At 47.8% G+C, this 17,500-nt stretch overlaps 1 protein-coding gene across 16 annotated transcripts in view; it reads left to right on the top strand.

The window, feature by feature from the left end:
- Positions 1 to 17,500, top strand: part of mbnl1 (muscleblind-like splicing regulator 1) — a 63,386-nt gene that overhangs the window by 4,905 nt on the left and 40,981 nt on the right. For 12 of the 16 annotated variants that reach the window (XR_014570305.1, XR_014570306.1, XM_083783005.1 and 9 more), the window contains exons 1-2: positions 207 to 779; positions 15,803 to 16,813. The exons of 1 other annotated variant lie outside the window; for it this stretch is intronic. Coding sequence is in view for 12 of the 15 variants with exons in the window: in XM_083783005.1 (XP_083639131.1) it covers positions 16,640 to 16,813 (174 nt within the window). In the remaining 3 variants the exon portion in view is untranslated. Of the gene's footprint in view, positions 1 to 206; positions 780 to 2,003; positions 2,154 to 14,909; positions 15,009 to 15,802; positions 16,814 to 17,500 lie in introns of those variants that run through there. 3 more of the 16 variants (XM_083783008.1, XM_083783009.1, XM_083783006.1) reach the window with 3 other exon arrangements.

Here is a 17,500-nt window from a genome sequence, read left to right as displayed (position 1 = left end):
CCAGTGTAACTGAGCCAGCACTTCCTGGTGTTGTTTTAGGGGGCGTGGCCACAGCCCTCAGTAAAGGAGGGAGGGGTGGGGTGGGGGGGCTCTGCGGGGGAGACTGCAGGATCTGTATGCCCAGTGCAGTCAGAGTCTCCCCCCCCTCCTCCTCCTCCTCCTCCGCCTCCTTTGCCTCGTTCTCCTCTCCTGTCCTCCACTCCTCCTCCTCTACGTCCACAGCTGTTGCTACTGCCGCCCAGCGAGCACTGCTTTCCTGCAGGCTGCAGACGATCCAGAGGCTGGGGAGTCCAGAGAGACACACACACACATACACACACACGCAGGCAGCCCAGCCCGGCACAGGATAGCACAGCACAGCACGGCACAGCACAGCTCAGTCACTACAGAGAGAGAGAGAGAGAGAGAGCAGGGGAGGGGGAGACGCTAGCGCGCTGAGCCAACGCTGCAACGGACACACACACACACACTCTCTCTCACACACTCCAGCGGTCAGCTCTCGTACTCATTCACCGCCGATTCACTTCTGCCTGCCTCTTCCTCATCGCCTTGCCTCTTCCTCGTCGTCCCCTTCTTGTAATTCTGCCGGTCGGTCGGTCCGTCGCAGCGCTCTTGCCTGCCTGCCTGCCTTCCTTCCTGCCTCAGAATGGTCCAGCCGGTGCCTGGGGGTCTGCTGTCGCGGCCTGTCTGAACACACACGCACACACGCACAGACACACGCGCACAGAGTCGACAGACAAGCGGAAGCAGGCTCAGAAACTGAAAAAGCGATGTGAGAGGTAAGGGTTCTGTGAGTTGCACCGTTGTCTGGTCTCCTGTTTCTCTCTGTGTAAATTCCTCTCTCTCTCTTTCTCTCTCTCTCTCTCTCTCGTCTTTCTGTCCTCTCTGTTTCTGAGGCTCTCTCGTCATTCATCCAGATCTTTCTTTCCGCTGCGTGCTGCAGTGTTTTACTTTCCAAAGTACTGTAGAGCCCGTATGGTGGAGAGAAGGTGGGGAGATATGGAGGTTGTTTGCTTTAGTGTCTGCTGCGTCTCGCTGTCTCTGACTCGCTCTCACTCTCTTTCTCTCTCTCTGTATGTGTGTGTGTGTGTGTGTGTGTGTGTGAGTGTGATGGCTAACATCTGTTTGTTGTGGCTTGTCTTTTTAGACACAGGCACACATACAAAGGCACACATGTCAATGCACACACACACAGACACGCACACAGCAGTGGGGCACATTCCTGACTGAAAGCAGAAGGTCACAATAGCTACTTCCTGAGGTAGAGCTAGTTAGCAAGAACATTTTACTGGTGTACGTGGGTGCGTGCATGCGTGTGCCTGTGCGTGTGCCAACACACACAACACGCCTGTGTGTGTGTGTGTGTGTGTTGTGTGTTGTGTGTGTGAGGGCAGTGGTTGTTCCAGGAAGCAGTGAAGTGGATCGATAGATCTCCCACTCGGCTTTCATTCCCTCTGTCTGACTCACTCTGGGACGTGTTGGGAGTTATCCCGGCTCGGGCTTGTTTAACTAGTTAAAACAGTTCAACTACTTGAATAATTGGATAATTTGATACTTACTCTCTTGTTCTTAAAGACTTTCTAAAGTCTTTCTTTCTCTCCAAGAATATCTTGTCAGCCTAAAGGGACGGTGTGGCTTTTTCGCAACCGCGTGTGTTTAGTGTATACTTGTGCCATGTAAGGTGAACTCCCGCCTGCCACATGTAAATGATGTGTGACATGTGAAGCTGCCACTGCCTTATATGGAGAGCACAGTATTTCAGTACAGTCGAACCTCGCCAAGCATTCCGGGTCACAGGAGGAGAGAGAGAGAAAGTGTGTGTGTGTGAGTGTAGTGTGAGAGGGTGGCTCTGTCTGTGGGACTGTGTGTGTGTGTGTGTGTGTGCGTGCGTGTGTGTCACGCACTCGTGCACGTGTGAGTGTGTGTGTGTGTGTGTGTGTGTGTGTGTGTGTGTGTGTGTGTGTGTGTGTGTGTGTGTGTGTGTGTGTGTGTGTGTGTGTGTGTGTTTATGTGCGTCTCAGAGAGGGGGAGTAACTCGGAGAGAGGAGGAACGTTTAAGAGATTCACGAGAGGGAGGGAGGGTGAGAACGAAAGAGAAGCAGATGGAGTAAAGTTTTTACTTGTTGTCGGCGTTATAAACAGCAGTAAAAAGAGTAAGTACATTAACGACTTTCTTGAAGATTGTCCCTTCCTGCCTTTCTGTGTCTGTGTGAGTTATGGCTTTTCAGTGTTACTCGAGTCCAAGATAGAAAAAGTGATTGGAACGATAGTTGCTCATTTGGCAGATACAATGGTACAGAGATTTCCCTTATGAAAATGCTCATATTACATATGTACACGCACGCGCACGCACACACACACACACACACACACACACACACACACACACACACACATGACACAAACACAGGCGCATGGTTTCGTTGTGTCAGCGGACAACGCCTTCCTTCACCTACCATTTGGATAACGAGGGAGACTTAACGTTAGTCCAGACAGAGATGGAGTTGTTACTGTGGCAAAGTGCAGGCTGTTCATTAGCGACATGACACTGTTTCCTCATATGCTTCTCGCATTTTCGTTCTTCTCCCCTTTCTTTGTTGGTCTACCCCCCTATACACACACACACACACACACACACACACACACACACACACACACACACACACACAGACACACACACACAGACACACACACACACACACACACACACACACACACACACACACACACACACACACACACACACACACACACACACCCCTCACCTCCCCTGGGTTTCCTCTCCTCGTGAAGAGCCGGTGGTTGGGGCCATGATGAGGAATGTTGTTGTGACTTAAGGGGATTGGTGTGTGGCTCAGACGGTATAGCAGACGCATCCACACAAGACAGACAAGACATACACTACACAGTGCCTGTCCACACAAGACACACATACAGTACAGACACACACACACACACACACACACACACACACACACACACACACACACACGTACATTACACACACACTCACCGGCAGGTGTACCTCTGATTGCGCTGTTGAGTGTTGACAAAACCCCCATGGCTACAGTAGCTCTCTGTCCCACTTAAAGTCCCATTATACTCAGTCGCACGCACTGAAAATAACCGATCTACAAGCTCACAATGCCACACGTTGCAAATCTGTTATCCTCGGGACACCCTCGTGTTGATGATGAGCTTGTTGCTAATGACCATGCTAACTCCTAAGTACCACACAGAGACGCCGTTGCTCAAAGCTATAGAACCACTATACGTGTTTCTTGTGCATATCTCTCTGCATACCTTCGGCCCTACAGACAGGATTATATGTGCATGGCTGCATCTCTCACTGACAGGTTAATCCCTTATAACACGATGACTCTGTTTCTACAGATACGTTCCTACTGTCTTTACAACCAGCCATCATCCACGTCACCGACCACATTACAACCTTAAACTATTTCTTTACTCTGAGCTTGCACATGTACGTCCCTCAGGATAGGAGTTTCTGCTAAATGCCTAAATGTCACGTGCATGTTGTAGTCTGTCACACAGTCTGACTCTGGATTCACAGTATGCTTTCTGTTATTAGCATATGACTGCTATTATGCTACGCTTGCTGTTATGACAATGAACTGTTTCTATTCTTTTTTTAAATACTGTAGATGAATAACGCGAACAACCAGTCAACTTGATCATAAAGTTGAGAACCATAACAGACAGTATAACACAATATGAATCTTTTAACATTGGCTTTGGTCCGTGACCCTGTCGGAGCTTCTTGCGAGACACTTTTGGCTCACAAATAAACATTGCAGCAGACTGTCACCTAATGGTGGACACCATGACAATGTTGAGCTACACGGCTGAAGAATATATAGCAATATTACTGACTCCATGTCTGTGCTGCTGGTTATGGCGCTAAGTGGTTAGTCAGTGTTTTTCTTTCTGTGTGTCAAACACAGGCCTAGCGTTGTTTTCCTGGACCCTGGATGGTTACATCAGCCCCCACAGTAAACCTCACACATATCAAACCTGTATACCTTTGAGGGAAAGTATTAGAAGCCTATAAAGTTTAATGATACCATCACTGGACCCGTTCTGTTTGGTTCTCTGTTAGATGCAGTAAACGGCACAATTCTATCATGGAAACTCTGCTTCCTGTTCTGGTCATAGTAATATATTATAGCCCGTGGCTCCACGCAGGCCATTCAGTGGCACATTATACAAGAGTGAACATGGTCTTCCCTCATAGACGACCATTGTCTATATGAAGATTCTATTGATCGCCAACGTCCGAGAGATTACGTTGGCCCGAGACTAGATTAAATTGACCACCATTACATCAATGAGTGATGCTTGGCCTATGCAGTATATACAGTATGTCCCAGTGGCATGTGGTATACAGTACATGATTAAATGATGTAGCGTACAAGCCTATTTATGGGCCTGTGTGTGTACAATATGGAAATGAAATCCTCACTGTAGGTGCAAAGCTGTAGATCTTATATGTTTAAACGGGCATGTCATTATTATTATTTATAACACCTGCTACAGCCACATCAAGTATGTTGGCTTACATGCTCTGTGCATATCGCACGGATCTGTACATTATGTGTACAGTAAGTACTAAGTAGCTAAAGATATAGGTTTGCATGGTGTCACTCATAAATAGACTTATGCCTGATTTATAGTGGGTTTGGCGCATTGGGTCAAGCATCTAAATAAAACACACGCGACATGCTGTGAGCTTCTAGAGCTGCTATTAGCGATCCACTACAGTCATACAAGTTAGTATAAATCAGGGCTTAACCCATTCTGACCTGAGATCAGATTCATACGAGGTTTCCACTGGACAAACACTGGGTCTGATTAACCCATTCTGACCTGAGATCAGATTCTAAAAATGTCAGTCGTTCTTCGATTTTTTTCAAAAATAGCAGACCTACAAGCTCGTATCGCGCCACTCGGTGGCGCGATATGAGCTTGTAGATCTGCTATTTTTAAATAGCTAAAGCATGACATGATGCTAACACCAAAATGGGTGCCCGTTCAGAATGGGTTAATTGTTCTATATTGTTATGTGCTGAAGTCATGGCAACCTAGATAGACAGCTAACTTTACACAAGCCACAGATGGACAAGCCAGCAGCGCTATGGCTTCTCTGTGATTGAGAATGCAGTCGTATGAGATGCAGAGACTGGACCGTTTTTCATCATAATGATTCGGACAACATGAATGTGAGCCAATGACCCACTCATTAAACCATCATGAGAGCTATTGACCTATAGGAGCAAAATGGCCGCAGAGCGAATATGGTCAATTATCCTCCATGTTTGCTGAGCTAGACACACACACACACACACACACGCATGTACGCACGCACGCAGGCTCACAAGCACACACACACACACACACACACACACACACACACACACACAGTTACACACACACACACACACACACACACACACACACACACACACACAGAAATGCATAGATACAAAATGTCTCAGACACACATAGAAACTATATGGGCACATTGACACAAACGCAGTCATACACCCACACAGAAGCCGAAGCATATATCAGTAACACATTGTTGTATGCGTGTGTTTGCATGGCCTGTGTGTGATGCACGCGCACCATTTTGCTGTACAACAGATCTCATTGTCTCCAGAGGTTAGCTCTCTGGCGCATCAATAGCCATTGTTTGTTGCGCGTTCCTGACCACAAACTCTCTTTCACCGACACATTAGCTAATCCTGTGACAAGCCAATCGGCTAATGCAATTGCCAAGGAATGGAAGGTTAATGATGATCATAATGGTGATGACGAGGACGGTGACAACAATAGCATTGCCTATGGTTTACGAAAAGTGAATGAGGACCGATGCGCCATTCGCTGCTGACACCACGAGCCAATAGGACCTATCTATAGGGAAAGTCCCCAGTGAATAAATAAGTAGCATAACCAGGAGAAGTGCATGTCAATTCTTCATGAGGTCTCTCCACCCCTTAGTGCACTGGTTCTGGCCCTGGAACTCCAGGGGGACCCCAGCTAAATGATCGTTTGGAACCAAGTGGACCATATGGGTCTGTAACTCTGAGAGCGTACAAATGGAACAAATTTGTACACTCTCAGAGTTAAATTAACATTGATTTTTACAATATAAATTGAGGGTCCCAGAGATAGAAATGCCATTAAATGGGGGTCCGTAGACTAATGCATGTCAAACTGGGGGTCCTTGAAATGAAACGGGTTGAGAATCACTGCTAGAGCCGTAAAGATCTTCTCTTATGGGTGTCCCTGGCATACTGTATCTTTTCAAAGGGGGGGGGGGGGGTGTCAGGGCGTTGTGCTGTGTGGTATGGCCTCCGGCCTCGTCCTTGGCCTGGCCTGCGGTCATTTCTCTGGACCTCACTGTCTCTCTCAGCTCTCCACCAACAAGGGAAGTGCCGTTGTCAAGGAAACGCTGTTTACTCTGAGATGTATAGCTGTGTGTCACAGGAGAGGAATAGAGGATAGACTGGCTGGCATGGCAGCTCCTGCTCTCTGTGTGTGTGTGTGTGTGTGTGTGTGTGTGTGTGTGTGTGTGTGTGTGTGTGTGTGTGTGTGTGTGTGTGTGTGTGTGTGTGTGTGTGTGGTGCATGTGTGTGGGTGCGTGCATGTGTGCGTGTGTGGGTGCGTGCGGATTTGAGAGACAGAGAGATAGTGTGCTGTTGTCTGTAAATCTGTGGATTTGTGTGTGTGTGTGTGTGTGTGTGTGTGTGTGTGTGTGTGTGCGTGAGGGTGTGTGTGTGTGTGTGTGTGTGTGTGTGTGTGTGTGTGTGTGTGTGTGTGTGTGTGTGTGTGTGTGTGTGTGTGTATGCATGCTCGCATGTGTACTGTATGTACAGGGTCAGAGAGGGCATTATTGGCATGTGATATTGCAAACACATGGAACCGCAGCAGTGCTCTCTCTCTCTCTCTCTCTCTCTCTCTCTCTCTCCCAGCACCGGTTGCAGTCTCTCTCTCTCTCTCCCAGCACCGGTTGCAGTCTCTCTCTCTCTCTCTCTCTCCCAGCACCGGTTGCAGCAGTCAGTTTGAGGCCTTGGGTGTTGCATTACCTCCGACGCCCTTCCACCGTGATGACCTGTCTCAGCACACTGTCACCCTGACTCCACCTCTGTCAATATGCTGAAACCACTGCTTTACTGAGCCACGGCCAAGCCAGGGGAGATTTAAACTGTGGCTTCTGTCTCTGCAGTCAGGCCCAAAATAGAAGCCGTACGTACGGGGCTTTTGTCAGTGTGAAGCCAGCTATAGCGCTACTTTTGTGAGGGATGAAACAATGCCAGCTATTACCTTTTATGTTAACTACTAGTACTTATACTGTATGCCCTATTAAGGGCTATACGTCATTGTATGATGAATAGCAAAAATGGACGTTGTAGAACTGATGTGTTATTGTCTGATTTCTGCTTCCAAAATAGGAATGCAAGGTTTAAAGTGAAAAAAGAAAAAAACTTTTAATGTTGAGATTCACTTGGATTTAAACGTATGCTAAATCCTCCTCAGACACACGTTTTTCAATTGCCATTAGTGCGAATGCGACACTTATTTGACCCTTATTCGCCGCAGCACTGTGTTGTTAAAGCTATGGCTAATAATGCATGATTCAGTCATTCCACAGGAAGCCTTATCATAGCCGCGAACCACACCCTCTTTCTTGTTGTCTGGGAGCAGGGCTGTATAGCAGTTAGTCACAATGACAACTCTGAGACCAGCCCAGGATTAGCTAGCTAGCTATAGCAGCCTCCGCAGAGCTGTAACTTTCCATTGGCCGTGGCCTGTGTGCCTTCAAAACAAAACCCCTCTCTATGTTCAAGGATACCTCATAATATCTTGTGCATCGTTCATCACCGTCAACTGGTGCGAGACACTTCTGGCCGAGTGCCTTCGCAATAGTCGGCAACGGGTGCATTCAGACCACGCTGTCTTTATTAGCGACCTGTTGCGAAAGGCGGATTGTGACTCATAACCCAGAAAGTAAAAGTCATGTGGTCCTGTGCTTCATGTCAGAATTTGTTTTTGTGCCGCTGAGGCGTACGCAGAGATTCTGGTGTCAGATGACCATGATGAGCTGAAGGCAATGCTCTGTCGACACGCTTTCCTCTCCTCCCAGACGCGTCATGTTCCTGCCACATGGTCCACAGAAATCACAGTGTCTCTCTCTCTCCTTTCCCTTCCTCCCTCTGTCTGCCTGTCTCTCTCTCCACCTTCCTCTATCTCTCTGTTCATTCCTTCTTTCTGACTCCATTTCACCATCTTCTTGCCACATGGTCAGGAGAAAACAACGGCTTTCTCTGGAAACGGTGGTCTCGGCTTCAGTCTGTCTGTCTCTTACTCTGATCTCTCTGTCTGCCTTTCTCCACATATCTCTCTCTCTCTCTCTCATCTCTCTCTTTATACGTCTCTATCTCTTCCTCTATCTCTATCTGTCTTGTCATCCTCTAGGAGTCTTATTGACCTTGCACCAACTTGTTAGACCTTGGAGACTGAAGGAGTGTGCTACTGCTGCTGCTGCTAAGGATGCTGGGAGAGAGAGAGAGAGAGTGTGCTTGCTTGCCAGACAGACAGTCATATTGAGGGCACAAGGACGGGGGTTGAGTGGGGTGGAGGAGGAAGAGCTCCGAGGGAGGGCGGAAAGAACTGGAAAGATTGGGGCGGCAACGGTGTTACCTCCAGGGGAAGACAAAAAAACAAAACTAAAAACAGACCAGACCGATCAAGTATGGATAAAAGTAATCTCTTTGAAAATGTACAGCACTGGGACGGATGCCTCGGAGACAGAAGGCAGAGACGGTTGGAGTGGAATTAGATGAAGGGAGCGGCGCTTTCTGACATGCAAAGGCCAGGGCGATGAATAAATCAATAGGGGAAGATAGAAGGATCCACGTCCATGTGTCTATACATGATGTATCCTAATGGGGGCCCATTATGGCTCTGAAGAGGCCTCGCGCTGCGGCTGAGCCATTTCTGCCCATACCAGCAGCACACACCTGCTCTGCTGCCTTAACCCATTCTGACCTGAGATCAGATTCTAAAAATGTCAGTCGTTCTTCGATTTTTTTCAAAAATAGCAGACCTACAAGCTCGTATCGCGCCACTCGGTGGCGCGATATGAGCTTGTAGATCTGCTATTTTTCAATAGCTAAAGCATAACATGATGCTGACACCAAAATGGGTGCCCGGTCAGAATGGGTTAAAGCACTTAAACCCTCTAGGCCATTTCTTTGCTTCCCCATCTACGCCAATCTCTTTGCCAAAGATCTACTTGTAAACGGGCTATCTTTGGCTGATGTTCATGGACGCCGGGGTTCAAGTGGTCAATGTAGAAACCATGGCAACCGATTAGACAGTTAGAGTGTGTGTGTGTGTGTGTGTGTGTGTGTGTGTGTGTGTGTGTGTGTGTGTGTGTGTGTGTGTGTGTGTGTGTGTGTGCACGCGCGAGCGTGCGTGCGAGCGTGCGGGGTGGGGGGGACTGTCAGCCTTTTATTCATCAATTTAACTGCTTTGATTTAAAGCGGCACTATGTAACTTGTATTTTGGTGGTTGTATTTTGTCTCCCCGCTCTTCTTTTGAGACATTTAGATTCTGTCAAAGGTCATGTCTCAGGACATCGCACAGGATTTGACACGAATGTTGACCTGATGGTCAAGATTCAATTTCTCCCCTGAGCAAGCAGGCAGGCTCTATTATAGCTCAATGGTCAGCAGGAAACGGGTTCAAATTTGGGGTAGAAGAGGAAAGTCTCCAATGCATGTTCTGATCATCATAGTCACACTTAAACTATCTCAATAAATTGGACCTGGTTAGTATTCTCTCAATTGCTGATTGTTTATTGTACGAATGCAACTATCCATTATATTCTTCGTGATTATTCTATCGATAACTTTTTTCATGACTTGAATAATTGAGAAACACCAACATTTTATATTTTCTTATTTTTCATATACTGTACGAACAAACACAAAACTATTATTTTTATATTTTTTGGGCTTTTTGCCTTTATTGATAAATATACAGTAGCTTGACAGGAAATGGGGAGAGAGATGGTGGGAAAGTTCGTCGGGATCGTGACTCAAACCCACAACACGCTGTCTGCTGGTGCCTGGACTGCTAAGCCAGCCAGACCCACAATACTATTCTAACCAGTAAGACGCCCTAAAGGGCGAGGTCACGTGCACACATCCGCCTGGGTGACGGCAGACTGCTGGGCGAGCGCTGGCGCTTTGGCACGGGCAGTCAGATCAACATATGGAATGAATTCTGTACTGGCCATATATGGAGCATGTCTTTAGTGTACAGGGTTTGATGAGGTTTGGCCATATATGGAGCGTGTCTTGAGTGTACAGGGTTTGATGAGGTCAGATCAACATATAGAATGTCAGAACAGGTCAGCTCCATATATGGAGATCTAAGGGTGGCAGCGGTGGCAGTGTCTTGAGTGTACAGGGTTTGATGAGGGCCCAGGTAGGGCCGGGCCTTCATTTGTGGGCCTGTTGAGAACTCTAGTTTTCGCCGGCTGCCAGGCCTGGCTGCACTAATAACGTGATGTCACGAGGCGTGATGGACAACAACCTATGGAGGTCGGCCATATATGGAGCGTGTCACGAGGCGTGGGTGTCATGTGGCGTGATGTTCTGACAACCATATATGGACTATATGACTGACTGACGGGCGGACAGTTTTTGCAAGTTTTCATAGTAAACTGCGACCTATACGGTCGCTAAAAGAAATAAATATATAAACTACTAAATGGATTAGTCCAAATAACTGCAGTTATTGACTGTGTATTGCGTGTATCCAGTTGAAGATTATCTCTAGAGCATAAATAATGACTACGGTAATAATCAGAGACACATAATATAAATCCCCCATACGATTTGTTTGATAAAGTCCCTCCCCATTATGTGCGATGCTGAAGTGACGAGCAACTGAAACGTTAGCTTAGTGTCTCCAGAAGCAGACTCTAACATAGTATGGAAGGCAGTCAATGATGTTAACTATACACAATGATTAAGTTTCACATCACACACCATAATGCAGCCTTGTAACCTTTCACCAGCAAACTGTTATTATTTACTATACCAAATGAACCCTAGCGTCCCCTTTCTGCGGCGTCATTCAGAAAAGTAGCGTATCTGGATTTGACTATTTTTGGCAAAGAGAGCTGCTGTAGAGGGGAAAAGGTATTTAGGGGTTTATTGACTAAAATGAATTAAAATTGATTATTTTCTATAAACAATTATATTGATTAATAAGATGAACTATTGCAGCCCTGTTTTCTTTGACTATATTTGGTATATTTGGGCAGTGTGAAAGGTGCACGTCCACCAGCCTTATGAGAAAAGCTTATGGCAATAAACACATTTGAAGAAAAAAGTGGAATGTCCCGCACACGATATAATTCTGCTCCCCGTCTTTTTTTATTTCAACCTATAAATACAACAACGTTTGACCCATTCTGAACGGGCACCCATTTTGGTGTCAGCATCATGTTATGCTTTAGCTATTTAAAAACAGCAGATCTACAAGCTCATATCGCGCCACCGAGTGGCGCGATACGAGCTTGTAGGTCTGCTATTTTTGAAAAATCGAAGAGCGACTGACATTTTTTTAATCTGATCTCAGGTCAGAATGGGTTCATCAGACCAGTGTGTGTCCAGTGGAAACCTCGTGTGAATCTGATCTCAGAAAGCCCGGAGGGGCGAAACTTTTGTTGTATTTATAGGTTGAAATAATAGGAGGGGCGAAACGTTGTTGTATTTATAGGTTGAAATAAAAAAAGGGGCGAAACGTTGTTGTATTTATAGGTTGAAATAAAGACGGGGAGCAGAATTATATCGTGTGCGGACATTCCACTTTTTTTCTTCATTCAGTCATTTTTTTGGGTCCAGCACCGTATTCTGAAACTGGGGATGTGCATAATCGTTCTCCTGCTTTACAATAAACAACATTTCACATCATCGACGTGATCTGAGGTTGAAACCACACATCATGGGGCTCGTACAGTAGGTCTACAGTCACAGACGGCTTTCACTAGACTACAGGCCGTCGTGACATACTCGTCTCAGCTGATGGACGAGGGAGTCCAGACGCATGTCCGGAGCAACATAAGCAAACAGCGGTATATCGGTCCGTGTTTGCAGAGTTCCGCTTCCAAATGAAATGTCCACAGCAAAGGAACACTTGACACCCGACTCTACTTCAGCATGCTTCTGCCATGAGGATGAGAAGCGGGTCAATGACCGCAGTAATCGTTTAATGACTTTGAAATCAGTTTATAGAATGTGATAATCCGCAAATGAATAACTTTCTTATATGCTGTATAATACTGTATGTGGAACAGTGAGACGGATATATATATATACAGTGGTTCCATAGTGTCAAGTGCTTTGTGTGGGGAAGGTCTTTTCTGAGCCTTTATTTGACGGACAGTGGAGAGAGACAGGAAAGAGTAGGAGAGTGACATGCAGGCCAGGAATCCAACCGGGGACTTTCTGTCAGATATTAAAGCCTGTGGTTTTACACACACACTAACCACTCAGCTATCATGCTGCCCCCTGCAAGTGTTTTATTTTTTTATTAAGCGTTTGTTTATTTTGTTGTCCAAAGCTGTTACTTTTCAGGATTCAAATTAAAAAAATAGAAAAAGTTCGGCACAAGCTCGAAGCCGCGCTTGGAGCTTGTCGATCTGCTACTTTTGATGTATTTGTGTGACGCTGCACTGTAGTTACTGTAGTATGATCAAGTAGGGTTTTAATTTACGGAAAAACACAAAAAGGCAAAAAATATGGAGATAAGAGGTTCCTGCCCGACAGCAACAATATACTGATTGGCCTAGTTTCCCCTCTGTGATACAGACATGATATCAGGTGCGTGTGTATGTGTGTATGTGTGCATGAGTGAGTGCCAGCTCTTATCATTCTAAAGGTCATTTCAAGCAGTACAGCTGGTATACTAGGGGGTTCTTCTACGGGTCACACAAGGTGAAGCTAGGTCCATCTGTCTCTCTCTCTCTCTCTCTCTCTCTGCCTGAACATATATCTTCCACACTGCTGGGTCATCATGATCAGGGCTGGGCTGCTGCAGGGCGATATGCAGGGCTGGGCTGCTGCAGGGCGATATACAGGGCTGGGCTGCTGCAGGGTGATATACAGGGCTGGGCTGCTGCAGGGCGATATACAGGGCTGGGCTGCTGCAGGGCGATATACAGGGCTGGGCTGCTGCAGGGCGATATACAGGGCTGGGCTGCTGCAGGGCGATATACAGGGCTGGGCTGCTGCAGGGTGATATACAGGGCTGGGCTGCTGCAGGGCGATATACAGGGCTGGGCTGCTGCAGGGTGATATACAGGGCTGGGCTGCTGCAGGGCGATATACAGGGCTGGGCTGCTGCAGGGTGATATACAGGGCTGGGCTGCTGCAGGGCGATATACAGGGCTGGGCTGCTGCAGGGCGATATACAGGGCTGGGCTGCTGCAGGGCGATATACAGGGCTGGGCTGCTGCAGGGCGATATACAGGGCTGGGCTGCTGCAGGGCGATATACAGGGCTGGGCTGCTGCAGGGCGATATACAGGGCTGGGCTGCTGCAGGGCGATATACAGGGCTGGGCTGCTGCAGGGCGATATACGGGGCTGGGCTGCTGCAGGGCGATATACAATGTTGCATTCAGTATTGGATTGTGGTGCAGAGCTAGCGCTGCCGAAGGCACATAACCTGGTGTTCTAGAAAGGCACCGTCTCTGGAGAGGGTGTGGTTTACCCTGGCCTTGTGATAAGAGGGAGAGAGAGAGGGGCCCCCTGGGACCCCAAACGTTCAGATTCCGGTTGGCAATCCCCCCAAGTGCAATATTCACTGGTGTACATAGGACACACTGGGTGGGAAATGTACTGTGCTGTCTGTAGCTTCCTCTCGCCGTGAACTGTGAATTATTTAAGGGTGTTGAAATGAAGGTAGAATAGTAAATATGATAACATAATATTGCACTGTACAGTATATTATTACGTTGGAAGTTCCTTTGCCGTTTGCGTCAGTGGCATAATCTAACAGATAAAAATGGAGGTATGCACAAACATTATGGCTGATATTTAACCATATTAACCTTCACATCTCTATTTTGGGCAAATTTCCAGAGATTTCAGAATCTTCAGAATCTTTCAGAATCTGCAAATATATACTATATTCCTTCAAGTGAAGTTTCCCTGAGGACAGATATATTTACACATGCCAAGACCTTTTTATACCCCCTAAAGTGTATTTGCATATGAGGTGCTCTGCTCAGGTGGCACAGGGGTAAAGTAGCATTCTATAGGTGTTCGAATTCACTGCACATATATTTCTACGGGCTGGGACGGTGCCTGTCATGTTGAACGGGAGGAGTAGTACGGTGATCGCGGGGGCACTTTCTATAGGGCTCCTCACTGGCAGGTGAGCCAGTAGCATACAACAGCAGTGGCAAGCAATGGGAGAAATTAATTGGCATAACGACCAAATTGGGTTAAAAAGAAAAAAGAATGGCGATAGTTTAAAAAAAGAAAGAAAAACTGGAAAGTTTGATATGCAAAATTAAGGATTTTGTATTTTGTGAAACTGCCTACTTTACCTGAAATGTGGCACGTTGCTCACTAAATAAGGTTGTGAACTGCTGATCGCACAAAGAGGGAAAACATCACCATGGGATAGTGTATTACTGTCTGCTTCCAAAAAGCACATAGCAGATAGCAACGAACGCGGTTTGTTTGGTCTCCCTCTACTCTGTATCTCTCTCTCACTTTAGCCTCTCTCTCTCATTTACTTTCCTTCATGTCTCTCTCTCTCTCTCTCTCTTTCTAGTGGCAGGCAAGGCAGGTCAACCTCTTCTTTGCTCCTCCCCCTTGCCCTCACCTGGCTCTAAGCCCAGAAATGTTGCTGCAACTCTGCGGCCTGTCATTGGTTCCCGCTCAGCACACACCGCTTGGTAAGAAGGGAAATGACAAACCCTCCCTCCTGCCCTGCCTCCACTTCCCCCTTTACTTTCACTCTGCCTTCCTTCTCTCTCTGTCTCTCGTACCCTCACTCTCTCTTTTCTCCTCTCTCTAAATAGATTTGCCGTGGCCGGCTTTGCCATACTCGACTGTAAGTGATATGGGATTTGATTAGATTTTTCCTGCTTTGACCAAGCAAGTGGTGGAAAGCTGTGAATGGGCCACATTGTGCACTTGTGTCTCTGGCTGCAACGCGTGTGAGAGAGAGAGAGAGAGAGAGTGTGTTGGTGCGGCGTGGCGTGTTGAGCCTGCGCGCGCATGCATGCAGTGTGTGTTTAGAGTGCAGGGCGGGTGAAAGTTTTATTTGTTTTAGCAGACACCCCTACATTGCTGACATTTTTAAATATTCTTCGTTCCCACAGCTGCATAGCTCTGCTGCGATGGCATGAGCAGAACAGCTTAGAAAACCGCTGCCAGGTCAGAGGGGAGCCGAGCACAACCATCAATCAGAAATGAATGGGAAGAAGAAATAAACTGCTTATATTCTTTGAAAGGAGATATCACTGGGCTAATCTCTTCATTTCTCTGTTTGCCTCCATCTTTCATTCTCTCTCTCTCTCTCTCTCTCTCTCTCTCTCTCTCTCTCTCTCTCTCTCCTTCTGTCTTTCTATTTCTCTCCTTTGCCTCTTTTTCTCTCCCTCTATCTGTTTGTCTCTGTCCTCTCTCTCTCTCTCTCTCTCTCTCTCTCTCTCTCTCTCTCTCTCTCTCTCTCTCTCTCTCTCCGCAGAGGAAGTGCCTTCCCTGACGTTTGCTGCAGCTTTGACCTGCTTCTACAGCCGAAGCCCCGCCCACTCCTGACCCGCCCCGGCCCCCCCAACCCCTGCCCAGCCTGCCTCGCTCGCTCGCTTGCTGCCCACAGTAACAACACGAGCGCAACAGGACAGCGACCACACCCTTCCGCGCGCGGCCAACGCCCAGACCCTGCTTGCCTCCAACCTCCGCACCCTCTCACTGCCCCCCCCTATCCCCCCCACGGCACCGCAGACAGCCCACCGCCTCCACCAGGCCAGGCCGGCTTTACCACAGCGAACAACAGCAGCCGCAGCATCTCACCCACCCTGCCTTGTTTAACTCTCGCCTTCAACCTTTTGAACCTCCAACTTGCCGTTCAGTTTCTTCAACTCTCCTATGTAGCCCGTACACACGGCTACCACAAGCCCACTCTCTTCATCGCACCCAGACAGAGGGATCTCGCTTCGGCTCGCCTCTCTCTCTCTGTGTCTTTGTGGCCTCGGGTCGTCGTCGGTGCCAAAGGTGAGACTGAGAGAGAATCTGGAAAAAGAGAGAGGGAGAGAGACGGGTCAAGGCCAAAGACAGTCTCCTGGATCTATTCTCCTTTTGACAGTCGGATCGAACAGGAAAATGACCCATTAAGTGCTATACGAGCAGAAACGTCATCCTGCAACATTTCACCTTTGTGTAACGCAAGCACTGCGTGAACAGTACGCCACGCAAATAAGGCGAACGCACAGCGTTGATTGTGGATTTAAAAAAAAGCTGCTCTTCAATCACCCTTTAACCCAATTCACCTGGGAATACCTTTTTCTCGTGCCAATTTGTTGCCATGGCGATGAGCATGGCACACATGCGGGACACTAAGTGGCTCACTCTGGAGGTGTGCAGGGAGTTCCAGAGGGGCACGTGTTCGCGCTCCGACCAGGAGTGTAAGTTCGCCCACCCGGCCAAGAGCTGCCAGGTGGATAACGGCCGGGTCATCGCCTGCTTCGACTCGCTCAAGGTAAGACGGGAAAGGCCCCGCCCACGTCCCCCTGGCGGGAAATCTCCAGGGGCATCGCACAAATTAGGCAACTTTGGACAGAGTGAAGGAGAGGGGCGAGGCAGAGTGAGGCATTCTTTATTCTGAGGCAAGAGAGGCAGGAAGAAATAGAGCACGTTCAAACAGGCAGGTAGCATGTGCGTGCGTGCGTGCGTGCGTGCGTGCGTGCGTGAGTGCGTGCGTGCGTGCGTGCGTGCACGTGCGTGTGTGTGAGGAATATAGCCCAGTCAGCAGAGTTCATCGGCAGAGAATAGCTGCGATGTGCACAGTCTATATATCATGCTTGAGTCTATGTAGGTTAACAACAACAGTAAGGGGTTTCCCACATGGTCTCGGTTATAGCGTCGCACCATCTGGCCTCAGCATGTGCGCCCTCTTGTCCGGCCTTCTTCTGGTCAGCTGACTGGAACATGTGACCCAGGGAAGCCAGTTACAAGCAGACCCATAGAGTAAGACAGAGTTACGACAACTCAGTTCACTTCATGGGGCCAGGCTCTAGCTTCTACTGTACATAGACTCCTATTGAATGGGGACAACCGGAAGTTTACGGAATGGGCAATTACATGAACCACGTGACCAGGCTGTTTTCTGCCCCCTCAATGTCGTTACTCTGTCTTACTCTGTGGCTCTGGTTGCACGCCTCCCCTC

Source organism: Protomyctophum parallelum (assembly GCF_964188405.1).
Source record: "Protomyctophum parallelum genome assembly, chromosome: 14".
NCBI classification, from domain to species: domain Eukaryota; kingdom Metazoa; phylum Chordata; class Actinopteri; order Myctophiformes; family Myctophidae; genus Protomyctophum; species Protomyctophum parallelum.
Note: the sequence above shows the minus strand (reverse complement) of the source record. Positions and strands in the feature narration are given on the sequence as shown.